Genomic DNA, 15,725 nt, shown 5'->3' on the forward strand with positions numbered 1-15,725 from the left:
CCATTTGTAGTGCTATAGCCACAGACGCACATGCCTGTAGGGCCTGCCCAGAGGGCCAAAGGGGAAAGTGGGACAGCGGTAACGAAAGAATGTTTGTCCTTTCCAAAGTGCCCGGCTCTCCCAGGCTAGCCTCTACTATCCTGCTCTTAATAGGGACATTAGGGACATGGATGCACATAAATACGCATCTACAATTTTAAAAACAGCAACTGACATTCACCCTTTTGTAAGAGAGGCAATAGGGAGCAGTGGAGACTGGGCACCAGCTGTCCCTCTGCAGCCACCCAGAGCAGCTGTGTGTGTGGGGCCCAGAGTGGCCAGGCCTGCCGATTCTCAAGAGAAGCCAGACTTGGGGAGTTTTTCTTCACCCTCATCTTCTGATATTCAAAAACATGTTGGCAATGAATCCACATTTTAAGACATGGATAAACACCACCATGCCGGGGGAATAAGACTCGTGTGCAGGCCACATCTAGACCTCCAGTGTGTGGCTCTGGCCTTCAGCCTGGAAAATGGAACAAACGCTAAACTGCTTGTCCGGACAATGGCGGGAGGGTCTGGAAATCACAAGGACTGGGACTTGTTAGGAGCAGCCGCTTTATTCCAGGCAATAGGGGAAGAATGGGCGGCCTGTCCAAGTATCAGGCTGGGATTCCAACAACAGCCATCAGGTGACCTGAGTGTGCACTTCAAAGAGGAAAGGCGTCCAAACTGCTGCTCCACGCTACACAGCCGAGTGCTGCTCCATGCTCGGCGAGACACTGGGCCCTGGCCGCCTTCGCCAGGCCTGCTGGGGGCCATCCACGTCCACAGTCGCGCTCCAGCAGCTGCCCCAACTGCCCCAATCATTTGCACTGGACAGTGTCAGCTCTGGGACCGGCACCGCTTTAAAGTTTTGGGCGTGCACCTCCTGCCCTTTTTCTCTCTGTGGTGCCTCTATTTTATTGGGATGACTAAATCTTTCAACTATGTTAGCAGTAAACACAGCTAATTTACCCCCTGCCTCTTTGAAACAGCTGCTGACAGCTGCACTGTAATTCAATCAAGGACCTTTGTAGTCGAGCCTACCAAATTCACATGTGTTGCTTGGTTCCATCTCTCCTGCCCAGAGCCCCACACAGCTGCACCAAATATTGACGAGCGGCCACTTCCCCCCAAGGCCTGGATGCTAAACAGAGCGTTCACGGTGGAGGCGAAGGCAGGGAGCTCTTAGCAGTGTGAGAGAACTTCAGTGTCCAAGAACTGAGAGAAAAACACAACACACACAGACAGACACAGGCCAAAGAGCCAGAACCAAACGTCTCCTTTTATTGCAAAGTCAAACCCTTTTTATTTTGTCTATTTATACAGAATTTTCACTAAGGACTGCTCGACGCAACAGCCGTGAGTACATTGGTCCAACCATTAATAAATAGTCTTAAATAAGAAAACAAACAGGTTGAAGGAAAGCAAGCTCATCGTCCTGAACGAGGGATTAAAGGGGGGGGGGTGTTCAAAAGAGCTTTGGATGGAAATAAATAATCTCTTTGCTTTGTAACAACTATTTACAGGTTTAAATGTACAAATGATGCTAACCAGAGGCTGGTTGGGTCAGAAAACTCACACCAAGAGGGATCACACAAAAAGCCCCAGCTCTGCCAGCAAATGAAACCAAACATAACAAAAAATACTCCTCCCCAGTGACTAGAGAGTGGAGGCTGCAGCCCAAGCTACTAAAGAAGAAAAACATCAAAGAAAATAAAAACAGAGCCCTGGTGTTTCCAGGAACTGTCTGAGTCAAGATGGAGAAACAGTCCCCCACAAGACCGGGTTCCACATGGCCACAGTTTTGGATCACCTTGTTTTCTTTACAGATGCAGAAAACGTTTGCAGACAGTCTAGCCCTCCCCGAGGCCTTGTGTTTGTGGCCGGAGGCTGGGTGCATACTATTTATGGGACTCACCAGCCAAGGCAAGGCAGGCTTACACCAAGAGCCACGTCAGAAATGCCACCTCCAAATCGGGACACTTGGTTAGGATGTCACCCTCAACAAGGCTTCTATTTGCAATGTAAGTCCAGCACATCCTGCACCCATCAGACCTCCTATTATGCCATCTCCCCCTTAATTCAAGGAGCAAATTTGTTTGCAGAGACTTCTGATCAGGGTCTGCAAATGAAGAGACAGCCACGGGTGCCCTTGCCAGGGCCCAGCCTTGGAATGCCACTGCAGACAAAGACCAGAGGGTCCACTGGGGGGATGTGCAGTGCTCCTGCTCACCACAATCCCGTGGAGAACTAGGCTTCATTGGTGCTGTTTTTTTTTTTCTTTTGAGATGGAGTCTTGTTTTGTCACCCAAGCTGGAGTGCAGTGGGACAATCTTGGCTCACTGCAACCTCCACCTCCCGGGTTCAAGCAATTCTCCTGCCTCAGCCTCCAGAGTAGCTGGGATTACAGGTGCGTGCCACCATGCCCGGCTAATTTTTGTATTTTTAGTAGAGATGGGGTTTCACCATGTTGGCCAGGCTGGTCTCGAACTCCTGACCTCAAATGATCTGCCCACCTCAGCCTCCCGAAGTGCTGGGATTACAGGTGGGAGCTACTGTGCCTGGCCCATTGGTGCTTCTTAACAACAGGGTTGAGTTGCAAGTTCCATCCTACTTGCTGTCCTTGTCCCCTCTGCAATTTCACATGGATTTACTACCACTGGGGCGAGGTGAAAAGCCAATCCCAAATGTCTACGGGTATTTCACACACCTAGTTTCATTTCTGCCACTGCAAATCCAGCTGAACAACAGAACATATTTTTCCTCCAAAGATCAACACACCGCCCTCCTCGGAGCAGACATTTGCTCTTTCCCCTCCCACTAGATCTTGGATTTGGGCAAACCTCGGTAAACACTGGGCCTCTGCAAGCCTCAGAATGAAAACTGTAGGGAATGGAGAGGGACCTCCCCGCCCTCCACTTGACACAGCTTCTGTTTACGCGTCAGGATAAACCGAGAAATGGGGATAAATTGTTTAGGAAAATATATCTGTAACGTCCTAACCATTTTCATTCATTCGTTTTATTGTGACATTTATTACAGGAACTTCCGGGTCAATTTTCCTTTCGCACAGACACCAATGTGCCCACCCCTTGCCACGCCCCCTTCCTCCCACGGCTGGGTGGCCTGGCTGGCGGGCGCTCATAATTACCTCTGGAAACGAGTCCGTGCATGGCTGAGACTTCCCAGCCAATGACCTGGCCCGGCCATTTTTCTTTATGCGTGTTTTTTTTTCCTGCTAGGTTTTGCCTGCACAGCTTGTAGGATCTTGTTCATTGGATGCTGCCACTGAAAAACTGATCAAAAGCCATATGCTGCTCATGTTTCCTAATACTCTTACACCTTTAAAGTTGGGGATAGGGAGGGGAAGGTCTCACAAAAGGCAGTTGGTCTGCTGGTTCCTGGCCAAGGCGAGCAATGGAGGATCCAGAAAAACTTGGCCCCAAAGGGTGTGAATTCTCGGAGGAGCTAGTGGCAGCCACAGGCCCGGACCACCATGTTTCTGTATTTCTTCAGGATGACGTTGGAGCTGTCATCGAAGTAGAGGACGGAGATGGCATTGAGCTGCGTGGGCGCACAGCAGGGCTTGGGCACCGTTTCCGGGTTGATGAAGTGGACCTGAAACACACACCAAAACATGGGCAGTGGTGAGAAGCGGTGAGTCGTTCTAACTGGCCTCCACGTTTCTATAAAGAAACATCCTGTCTGGGCATAATGAATGACTGCAGGTGACACTCCCCAAGCCAAGCACTCCCTGTTCTAAGCACTTTACATGGACAACTCAGTTCTGGGATTATCCCTGTTTTGCAGACAAGGGAACCAAAGCATAGAGGTTTTCACACTATACAGTGGGGAAGGAAGGGGCCAGATCCAACATTCAGGACCAGGTAATTCTCTGTTGGGGAACTGCCCTGTGCACTGTAGATTGCTGAATAGTGTCCCTGACTTGGAACCACTAGAAGTGCTCCATCTTGCTCATGGACTTCTCTGCACCTTACAGAGGATGTGGGACAGGGACACACAGACCCAAATGCCTGTGAGTGCCACTGATAAGCAAAATAGACCGAGCTAAGACAATAGGGAATAGAGGGGACTAAGGCAAACTAAGGGAAGAGGCCGCCACTCAACCTAAGCTGACGGCAGCCAACCAAGATCAGTGTTAGCAGATCTGCCACGTGTTCAAGACAGGCCAGAGATTCCACTGTCCTGTTGTTTTCAACGTGAAACTTCTGGGTTTCCAGCAACTGTAGGTGCCAGGCAAGAGCATCAGTGACTGGCACTCTGTTCACAGCCTCCAGGCTGTGACTGCTGACATAGGCCAGCATGCTTTTTACACATTTTATGATGGACAATTTCAAACTCTTACACATCCATACCCTTCCCCACCTGCTCCACCTTGAATGATTTTAAAGCAAATTCCCGCCATCAGCTCATTTCCTCTGGAAGCATTTCATCAGGACTCTCTAGAAGACAGTTGCCCCCTTTTAAACATGACCACAATCGCATCATTTCACAATCCCTGGAGAATTCACTTTGATCCCGCAGATCTCTGGTGAAATACTGATGGAAGTAGGTGCACACAGGGCGACGGCACTCCTGTTCCATGGGCCATGAAGGCAGGGGTTGGAGAAGGATAGAGATGTGTCCCCTGGCAGCCGGGGAGACATGCCTGGCACCTTCCAGGGGATACTGGCACAGCACAGCACATCCAGGCCAGGGAACACGTTGGGGAGGACTCTTCTGTTTCCAGCCTAAGGACCTTCAATCCCAAGTAGGGCTTTGGAGTTTACAATTGAGGAGGGCAGCAAGGGCTTTGGAAAACCAACGCTTAAAAAAACAAACAAAGAAACAAAAACCCCTGCCCTCAAAGAGCAGAATCAAATGAAAGGGATAGATGAGATTTTTCTCCAGGACTTAACACACAGGACAGGGACAAGAAAAGAAGGAGGCAGATTACTAAATGAAAGGAGGGAGTAGTCCTGGTAGTGAGCTCTCTGTCACTAGAAGCATTCAAGGCAGGGTGGATGATCAGTAGGCAGGAAAGGTTCAGATGATGTTCATGACAGGGAGCTACATAACCAAGGTCCTTGAACCTTGGATTCTAAGCAAAAGAACAAAATCCCTGTAGCTCTTATCACTATGGTTGCTGTTGGCAGAGCAGGAATAACACCTACTGAGTGTCGCCACGTGCTGGGCGGGTTAATCTCATTATCACATGGAATCTTCCTGGTGACCCCACTGAAATTTAACTTGAAATGGCCCCATGGGTCCCCACTCATCTCTCCATCCCATTATCCTGCTGGCCAGCTTCTGATCACTCTGCCCCTCACTGAAATTTCTCATCTGTTTACCTGTTTCCTCTACTAGAAAATGAAGCAGGGCCCAGTGCTCTTAGGCACCGTAACCACCACCCACAATACTACAAGCATCCTCAAAGGAGCCCATACAACTTTTAGTTACTTTAAAAATTAGGAGAAATAAATGAACTCCAGGGTCGAAGATTATACTCCTCTTTATACCAAACCAGTCATAATGTACAACTTTTGATTTTTTTTTAATGGCGCAAGGGGCCCCCAGAAGTCATGACATGGCAATGGGCTGACATCTACTCAGGCCCCAGCTTGGAGGCAGCAGGATCTGGTGGCCTCGCAGCCTGCCCGGCCCAGGTGACCACACCCCAAGATGGCGTGACACCCACCAGCGTCTGCACGATGGCGTGGTTGGTGGCGTTCATGTAGGAGTTCAGAGGGAAGGCACACTCCCCCTCACAGTAGTAGGCGGCGTAGCCTTCGGGCGCGATGATCCAGTCCTGAGGAGGAGAAGAGAGTGTGGGAAACCATGCAGAAGGCCTGAGCCACAGCATCCCAACCCCCATGCTGGCCAGAAACCACCACGCCAGGCTCACGACCCAAGGTGGAAGCCTCAGACCATGCCTTCTGAGCAGCAGGGGGCCCAGCAGGGGCAGGAAACATGGGTGGCCTCTCATGGTCCCAAAAGAATGGAAAGAAGGACCACTCTATAGTCTTGGCCTATAGTCCAAGCTTAGTAGACTGAGTGGGAAGACGGCTCAAAGCTGCAGTGAGCTATGATCACACCACTGCACCCCAGCCTGGGTGACAGAGCAAGACCCCATTTCTAAAAAAACATAAAATAAAAATGAAGGAAAGCCCCACGGGGCTTGGCTGATCCTAAAATGGACATCCATGGCTGTGTCTTCTAGACAGAACACGGCACAGGAAGGAGCCTCCAGTGTGAGGCAATCATCAGCTCTACCCTCACTAGGTGGTCACACACTGGCAGTTCACCTTAAAAAAACCTCCATGCCTTGGTTTGCCCACCTGCCAGAGAGGCTAATAACTCATAATGGCATCACCCATGCTGGCTCCAGGTGCACTGGTCAATAAGGGATCCATGTGCCATCCTTGCCTCTAGGGTCTGGGTGGCACAGAAATGTTGCCCAATAATCAATATACTCCTCAGTGATGCTTAAGCACATGGAATCTTCCAGCAGAGGCCCCTGGAGTTTGGGTTCTGTCCCAGCAGCAGGTGGATGTGGTCATCAGTCCTGAGGGCAGGCTCACAGGAGGGCTCAGAGCTGGCTGTGTGCATGTACGCCCTGAGTGTGTCTGGGCATAATCCCCAGGGAAGATTCTGGACTCTCCCACTGAACTACAAGCTCCCTGAGGGTAGAATACCACCAGTTGCCCTGATGACCTCATGACAATACCCTCTCCAGGGATATTTGAGCCCCACAGGGCAGACACATTGCAGTGTTCATCGCTGCATCTCCAATCCAGTACCTAGAACAGGGCCCAGAATGCTGCAGATGCTGCACGACTGCTGAATGAGAATCACACCAGAGCTCACGGCAGGTGGATCACATGACCCTCACTCCTCTCCTAGGATTCATCCCCTGCCTTTTGCCTCACTCCATGCAAATGGCTCCAGAGGGGGCAGCCATGTGCCAGTAACATGACCCCACCCCTGAAACAGTTGACTGGTTCAGGAACAAGCGCCTGAACCAAGCTGGGCAGATCCGTCCCTCCCGTGGGAATGGGAATGGGGTAAGTGAAGACAGAGGGCAGAGGGGGAGATGGCTCCCCAGGTATCTACCTTCAAACACACGGCCCGGCATCATCTTGAGAAGCAGCCAGCCAAGGGATGGGAATGAGGTGCATGCAGAGAATGGGGTTCAGAGTCCAAAGTGTTTGGGTTCCTGGTTCGAGTTCAAGTCTCAACCACATTTCTGCTCTCGGATTTCATGAGGCCTCCCTGTATCCTTAGCCCAAGTCCCCTTCCCTAGCGAGGCCACTTGATACTGGAGTCTTAACTGGCAGAGATGAGAAACAAGACCGAGCACAGACCCGCTGCCTTGTGGGAGCCCACGCCAGAGGGCCCACGCCCAAGACAGACCCAGCCAGCCCCTTACCTGCCAGCCCAGGTCTCGGAAGCTGACATACAGCTCGTGCTTCTTACAGGCCTGCCTCTGGTCGCTGCTGCTGTTCTCTGCATTGACAAGGAAGTGAAGAAGCAGAGCCCAGTGAGGAGAAAGAAACACACACATCAAAGTTCCCTCCATCTTAGGCAGTGATGTGAACAGCAATGAAGCACAGACGGCTGGGGGGTAAATTTCCCGATTCAAAAGCCAGTTCGAGGGTCTAACTGCCTTAAAACTCATTTCTACCCCCAGCAAAGGCCCTACTAAGGGAGGTGCCAATGCCCCATTCCTCTCTCATGCAGTCTTATCCCATAATACTTTCTGGAACCTTCTGCGGACACTGGTTTCTTTTATACACGTGTGTCATTTAAATGCTGACATCTGCCTGGATTCCATAAGGGAATCAAACCCCATCCACCTCTCACAAGGCCACTGCAGGGGCCCTGCTCAAAGAGATCTGCTTATGAACAACCTCAACTTGTGAGGCCCCAACACACTCATCCCTCTGCAGGGGCAAGAGGATGCGGGACAGGGCCTGGGACAAGCAACCATCACCACCACCAGCAAGAAGAAATGAGACAGCAGAGAGTCAAAACCTGATGACCTTTCAGAAGAAAACACTCCCGAGGTTTCTTTGAGTAGTGAAAATGATACACGGGGGTTTTCCAGAACTACGTAAATTTGGAAGCATTCGGGTCAGGGCCTGAGCACTTGTAAACATTGCAGAAGTGTCTGTCTGTCTGTCTTGTCTCTCTCTCACACACATTGCAACCTTCCTTCCACCCCACAACAGAGGGATTGCTTTTTTCCTAGTCATGACCTGTCTTTCCTCCACCTACAACTTCCCAGGAGCTCTCTGTCATACTCAGAGCAGGGCCCAGGCTGTGCCTGTGGCCCACAGGGCCCGGTGTGCTCTGATTGACCAAACACCAAGCTCACTCCCACCGCAGGGCCCTTGCATGTGCCGTTTCCTCCACCTGCAATGCCCCTCCCTGCAATCTTTGTTGTGTCTGGCTCAAGCCTTGGTTCCAATGTCACCTCCTCAAAGAGGCTTTGTAAAGTCACTATTAGATCCCCAAAGCTAAGCTCATCAGTGCACATCCTGTCCAGGAGTCAGGAAGTGGTTCAGGAAGGGCAAGTGACCCAACACAAACTAAAAGACATAGGGACTTCTGGAAAAAGTTCCCACGTTCCTAAGAAAGACCCATGGAGAGACATTCATTCTCTTCCTCCTACTGCCCAGGAGCAAAAAATAATGAAGCCCCCCTGGCCAACTACAGCTGTGGCCTTGAGAGGAAGCAGCACTGAAGATGGTGGGATGGGGGCAGAAGGAGCTGGGGCTCAGAGGACACTGTTGAGCTCCTGGATCAACCAACTCTAATGTCCACCCAACCTCAGCTCTGCGGGCTGGTGAATTTTCTACTGGTTGAAGCGCATTTGACTTGGGTTTCTGATATCTACAGCCAACCCTCAACCCATCCCAACTGGCTGCCCTGTGAAGGCTCATCCCACATAGAAAATGGCAGTCTGCTTGAGCCCAGGTGTCACCCTTAGAGGTGTAGACCCTGGAGCACAGTCAGCCTCTGAGTGGAGTCTAACTCGTGAGTCAAGACCAGGTCCTGGGGACTGCTCCAGCTCTGGAGTCAAACCCCAGCTCTCCTAGATCTTGGACTCCTGGTTTGCAAAATGAAGAGAGCTCCTATACCTCCTGGGGTAGGCTTGAGTGTTCATGGCAGTTTCATATTTTATTCTTCTTCTTCTAGCCCACTTGTTAGGGAAATTTGAAACTACGCACATTCTCCATTCACACACACACACCTGTTAACTGTTTGAATGCATGGCTCTTTCCTCCACACCCACTACCTGCCATTAGGGTATATGTCAAAGAGTGGAACACCACTCAATTTTTGGCTTTTCTCTGATTCATGAGAATTCTATCTGCATAGCTTCTAGGATAATGAGAAATGGTAAGATAAGAAGGACATCGCTGAACTCCCTTCCCTGAGCCTTACTTTCTTCATCTGTAAAATGGGTGGGACAGGAGTGGTGCAGTAAGCTAGGCTCCCATGGACCACACACTGCAAATTAGGACACCTCCTCAGACACAGACTGGACATTCTGTTGGTCCTGGAAACCTTCAGTGTGCCTTAGCTACCCCATGGCTGAGAACAATTCTGGAATGAAATGGGCTAGAAGCAGCGAGCCAAGAGTGGAAAGCAGAAAGAAGAAAGAAGAGGGTTGAGGAGGAAGGAGGCAGGAGAGAGAACAGCATGGAGAGCACAGGAGTCAGGAACCGGCCTCTAAGGCTCAGGCTGAGACAGGAGCACCATGCTCCCTGCTGGGGACTGAAAAGCAGGCTGCTTTTATTTTCATCAGCAATTTTTTTTTTTTTTTTTTTTTGAGACAGAGTCTTGCTCTTGCCCAGGCTGGAGCACAGTGGTGCAATCTTGGCTCACTGCAACCTCTGCCTCCTGGGTTCAAGCAATTCTCCTGCCTCAGCCTCCTGAGTAGCTGGGACTATAGGCACTCATCACCATGCCCAGCTAATTTTTGTATTTTTAGTAGAGACGGGGTTTCACCATGTTGGCCAGGCTGGTCACAAACTCCTGACCTCAGGTGATCCACCCACCTTGGCCTCCCAGAACGCCATTTTTGAATATATCTATTTATACAGATATAAAATTTATCTGTAGTTCAGAAAAGCAATGTGGAAAGATATGCACACCAATAAGGAAATTACATTTAATTGATTATAACTGAATCACATGTGTGTTTAGACCTGGTCCTGAGGAGACACTTGAGACTTTCGGTGAAGTGAACTCGCTGAAGACTGGGGCGGGGCCGGTGGGCTCCAGGCTGTGGGGCAGGAGCGCTTGCCCCTGGGTGCCCTGCCCTCGTGGCCTGCATGCCTTGTGGAGTCACTCATTCATTCAGCCATTGCTAGGGGCTGCTTCCTGGTGTGCAGGCATGAGATGAGTCCCAGGTGTAAGACAGCAAAGCCCTGCCACTCAGGGGCTTTTCCAGAACGAGAGGCGGGTCATAGATAAGTGAGTGCACATGACTTACATGGAGATGAGGGCTACAGAGGAAAACAAGGCAGGAGAAGCTGGAGTGAGCGGGCATGCTGCTGGGGGTGCCAGCAGGCGCTCTTCTGAGGAGGTGACATGTGGGTAAGAACCAAAAGGAAGTGAGATAGGAGGGTGGGGAGGCATCCAAGGGCGAGGCATTCCTGGATGAGGATGCTGAGCAGCGGGGACGAGGCGCCCTCCATGCCTGAGGCCGCTGGAGTAGCATCGGATAGAGGATCAGAGGCAGGCACTGAGCCTGGCAAGGAATGAGGAAGCTGGGGCCTGGGTCAGCAGACAGCGTGGGCAGAGGGAAGATCTGCGTGGCTGGAACCAGCCCCAAGGCTCAATGCTGCAAGGGGGTGCTCAGAGTGGATGGAGGCAGCCAGGGGGAGCCCAGAGGCCCCTGGTCCCCACCTTCCGTGGGGGAGTAGCAGGGCTGGGAGAGAGAGAACCAGCTCTGGGGCAGCAGGAACCTCCCCAGGGCCAGGGTGTCCTCAACACAAGAAGGTCAAGGTCAAGGAACCATCAGGGAGGAGCCCAAACAGCCGGACTCTATAGCCTGCCCTCTAGAGCACACGACGCCAAGCAGAAACCTAAGATGGCCTTCATGGCTGTGGCAATGCCCAGGGCCACAGGTAGCCATGCCCCTCCACGAGCCTCCTCCCTCTTCCCTATGGGGAGGCAGAGGGCAGGGCGGAGGAGAAGGAACATCGCCTCAGCTCAGGGATGTGTCAGGTGAAGCTGCTAGCTCGAGCCAGGGACATTGCTGACTCCTTGGTGTCCTGAGTCAAGGAGGATTCTGAAGCTGTGTTCAGGCTCCGTCAGAAGGAAGTCCCATGATCTATTAGCAATGTCTGTCATGAGCACAGGAGAGGCCATGATCTATTAGCAATGTCTGTCATGAGCACAGGAGGGACAAGGAGTGTCCTGAGTGCTACTTTCCCCAACCCTGTCTTAAAGTAAAGCCACGACATTTGGCATAACTTAGTTCAAACCCAAGGCCAAACAGACCAAGGCCGAGCACAGCTCATGAAGCTAGTTGTGGTGTACGAGTGAGGCGTGGGCACTGGCCCTGCCACCTGGGACTCCAGACCCTGCTCTGTGCTTCCAGGGCTCTTTGATCACGGCTGTCCCAGCAGAAAGTGGCCGGAGCTCCTGTGTATCCTTAGGACTTATTAGCAGGAAAACAAGGAAAGGAAACGAAGGAGGGACTCCCAGCTCCCCTGTCCGTCCAAGCCTGCCCCACCCGCCCCCAAGCAACAGAAAGTGAGCAGGAGACAGCCCGGACGCCAGCACCGGGATTCATCCACCTCCTCAACCCCCTGCTTGGGCCGCAGACAAGTCAGGACTGGTGCTTAGGCTCAGCTCCCGCCTCCACGGGTCATCTGGCAAAGGCGGCTGCTTACCAGGGAGCTGGGTCCAAACGTGGGTGGGGAGAAGGAAGTGCAGGGACCCAGTTTCTCAACCCCAAACCGCACCATCTGAAGAGCACGTGAAGCCCCGGGGGAGGGGGCTGGCGGGCAGGAAAGCGAGCTCCGCGTGGGGTAGCGTGCCAGAGCATGCGCCCCCGCCCCAGCACACACAGGGCTGCCGAGAGATTCAACTTGTGTGGCCCCACGGCAGGGCTCCAGCCCAAAACCGGGGGGACGAGCGATTCAAAGGGGCAGGCACACAGGCGTACACACTCACACTCACACTCAAGGACTCTGGCCTAAGCCTAGGGTGGGGCCCAGGCCTTGGTATTTTTATTTTATTTTTTTCTTAACTTCCAGGCAGGTTTGAGAAGAGCTTCAAACAGGGCCACGAGCCATCCGCGGGAAGGAGGCAGGTTCCCAGCAATGAATTTCTGCCACGGGAAACAGTGAGAGCCCCGTCCTGGGGGCTGTGTAAATGAAGGCTTGGTGGGGCTTTGATGAGGAGGCGGTGGGGAAAATCAGAGTGAATTCTAAGCCCGCGATGCCTAGTTCCTCTCCCCCTCATTACCCAGGTGCACCCGATGGAGCTCCAAGACACGGCAGTCTCCGCCGGGATGCAGTTTGCCTACACTTCCTGCCTGGATGATCTGTCACATCCTCTAAGGAGTCTCCGGCCTCCGAGCACCCCCTCGGCACCCACCCTGTTCCTCACCTTTCTTAGAGCAGCCAGAATGATCTTATCACCTGCACCCCACACCACAGCTTGAATCTCTGCAAAGACTTCTGAACATGCTTGGCATGAAGTTCAAACTCAAGACGTGACTCCCAAGAGAATGCCTGACCCGCCCACCCTCACTCCCCTCCCCTGCTTCAGCCCCCACAGCCTCCTCCCCACTCCCCAAAGGTGCCAAGAAACCCCACAGCACAGGCCTCTGCCCCTGCAGGTCCCACAGCCCAGAGCATCCTCTCCGGACCAGCCTGGCCTCGTGGGCACCCACTGGGCCCAGAGCTCTCAGCTCGCTCGCCACGAAATCTTGTCTGCAGCCCTCGGGATGGGCTGCGTTCCCTAGGCACCACCCTGACTCTGGGTCTGTTACTATGTATGGATGTGAATGGCAACCCCCTCCTTCCTGTCCTAAATTAACACCCCCAAGGGCAGCCTTTGTGTGGGTGTTCGACATTGAATCCCAGCCTTCAAGAGTCCAGCATAAAAGAGGCTTCAAATACAAATGAAGGAATTTGGTTGGTTTTTGATTTGGGAGATCAAAGACCCCTTTGAGAAACCTGGAAAAATGGATCCACTGTCAGAAAAGAAAATATACAGAATCCCTACACACTCTGGGCCACACAGACCCACTGAGGTCCATCCGGGGGCCCCAGGACACCCGCCAGGGGTCAGGAAGCCTTGTCTTAAAAAGGCCACCAACCCCGCTGACCTGCCTTCTCCCTTGAAAAGTAAAATGAACATAAATTTCAAGCTAGGCTAGGTGAGGAGGAAGAAGCTATTGGCACTAGAGGGTTAATTTGGGGGTGGGGCTGCTGCTATCCCCTCGCCAGGACCTTTCTCAATAGCCCCCTGCTCCCCTTGGGTGCTTCCTGGGACCAACCGCAGGCCCCGGAGCTGATAAGCAGCCAATAGCTTCCCACATGGTGGCTGGGCAGGTTTGCACCTCAGACCTTTTTCTGCCTTGTGATCAACCTGGAGCCAAGAAGGCTGCAACTCCTGAGCCGGCCCCCAGATGGTTGTGTCCCAGCTCCTTAGCAGGATGAGAGAAGCACTCTGAGGAGGCTGGGGGCAGTAGCTCATGCCTGTAATCTCAGTACTTTGGGAGGCCAAAGTGGAAGGATAGCTTGAGCCCAAGAGCTCGAGACCAGCCTAGGCAATATAGGGAGGCCCTGTCTCTACAAAAAATAGCCAGGTGTGGTGGCATCCATCTATAGTCCCAGCTACCTGGGAGGCTCAGGCGGGAGGATTGCTCGAGCCCAGGAGGTCAAGGCTGCAGTAAGCCATGCTCACACCACTGCATGCCAGCCTGGGCAATGATGTGAGACCCTGTCTCTAAAAAAAAAAAAAAAAAGAAAAAAGAAAAAGAAAATCACTTTGCCAACAAAGATGTATTCTTTCCTATCGCTGCTTTAACAAATTAACCAAGCAAATTATCAAAACAATACAAGCGGATTATAGCTCTGTGGCTCTGAAGTCCAATACCAGTCTTAGCAGGTAAATGCAACTGGGGGCTCTAGGGGAGGATCCCTTCCTTGCCTTGTGCAGCTTCTCCAGGCCACCCACATCCCAGGGCTGGTGGCCCCGCTCATCTCCACCCCTCTGTGCTCTGTGCTCACATGGCTCCAACCACAGCTCACAAAGGCTCTCTCCTATAAGGACTGAGGGGACCACCCTGCTACACAGAGCCCGCGTATTGGAAGGCCAGCTGATTAGCACCTGTGATTACAAGGGCAGCCGTAACTCCCCTTTGCCCTGGAGGGTGACACATTCACGGGTTCCAGAGATTAAGACACTGGCATCTTGGAGAGGCTGTTGCCCTGCTCATTGCAAATGGCTTCCTGAAGAGCCAGAGAAACGGCACCCCCGGGCAGCAGCTCCCCTGGCCGGCAGGATGGGATTGGGGATGGGGAGCAAACTGGGCTCCTTAGATCTGGGGGGGTGTCACCCCTCCAGTCCACTGGAAAATGGTTTGTTGTGAGGTTCATTATTCGAAGCTTTGGTTTTAGTCTGGGAGGAGTCCCGATGCATCTTCTGGCAGACTTGACACTGCATGTGCAGGGGACGTGAGCCAGGCAAGGGGTGTGGGAGGGCTGTCCACAGATGCCCACGGTGCCAGCAGGGCTGCTCCAGGCCAGCCCACCTCCAAAGCTCAAAACCAGAATGCACCTTCTGGGGATCCCAGCACCCCCAGGCCACCAGAGGCTGTCAGTGTCGGTTTCCCAATCAGCCTATGGGGAAAGGGATTGCACCCCGGCCACAGCCCCAGTGCCAGGGACAAAGCCAGGCTCCTGTGGGGGCTCCACAAATGCCTGGTGAATTGTCAGAAAGCACCCAATGGGATTGCTGGGGACACCGAAGCTCATCCAGGCCAGGTAGATGGCCCCGGCAATGCCCAACAGGGAAGAGGGCCTGGGGCAAGGGACAACCCAGACCCCAGGGACCCAATCCCAGGGCTGCCAGTTACCTACACTGTGCCCTTAGACAAACGACTTACCCTCTTTGAGCCTCAGTTTTCCCCTCTGTGAAGTGGGAGGCCATCTACCTCAGAGCCTCAAGAACCACACAACATGATGGGCTAAAAGCTGTCTGCTTTAGGGGACCTGCAGAGCATGACCTCCTGGAAGTCTCCTTGCACAATGCGTTAACTTTACTTATATTTACTGTTAATGTTTGATTTGCTTGCAATAAAAATATTATCTTTAATTTTTTTAAAACGTATCGTAAATAAACATTTCAAACAAACTGAAAAGTATCGCAAATCATATATTCTTAAAAAACCTACCACCTGGCCGGGTGCAGTGGCTCACGCCTGTAATCCCAGCACTTTGGGAGGCCAAGGCAGGTGGATCACTTGAGGTCAGGAGTTTGAGACCAGCCTGACCGACATGGTGAAACCCCGTCTCTACTAAAAATACAAAAATTAGCTGGACACAGTGGTGCACACCTGTAGTCCCAGCTACTCGGGAGGCTGAGGCTGAAGAATCACTTGAATCTGAGAGGCAGAAGTTGCAGTAAGCCGAGATCGCACCACTGCACTGCAGCCTGGGTGACAG

General features: G+C 52.3%; 1 protein-coding gene across 2 annotated transcripts in view; it reads right to left on the reverse strand.

Annotated features, from left to right (window-relative positions):
- Positions 1-1,286: 1,286 nt before the first annotated feature.
- BMP7 (bone morphogenetic protein 7) overlaps positions 1,287-15,725 on the reverse strand; it is a 97,773-nt gene continuing 83,334 nt past the window's right edge. Inside the window, exons 5-7 of one of the 2 annotated variants that reach the window (XM_001170064.7) lie at positions 7,454-7,530; positions 5,723-5,833; positions 1,287-3,642 (exon numbers count right to left, since the gene is read on the reverse strand). In XM_001170064.7, coding sequence (XP_001170064.1) covers positions 3,493-3,642; positions 5,723-5,833; positions 7,454-7,530 — 338 coding nt within the window. In that variant the 3' untranslated portion in view covers positions 1,287-3,492. The remainder of the gene's footprint in view (positions 3,643-5,722; positions 5,834-7,453; positions 7,531-15,725) is intronic. The other variant, XM_054674519.2, reaches the window with a different exon arrangement.

The sequence above is a fragment of the Pan troglodytes genome, chromosome 21 (assembly GCF_028858775.2).
Source record: "Pan troglodytes isolate AG18354 chromosome 21, NHGRI_mPanTro3-v2.0_pri, whole genome shotgun sequence".
Classification (NCBI taxonomy): Eukaryota; Metazoa; Chordata; class Mammalia; order Primates; family Hominidae; genus Pan; species Pan troglodytes.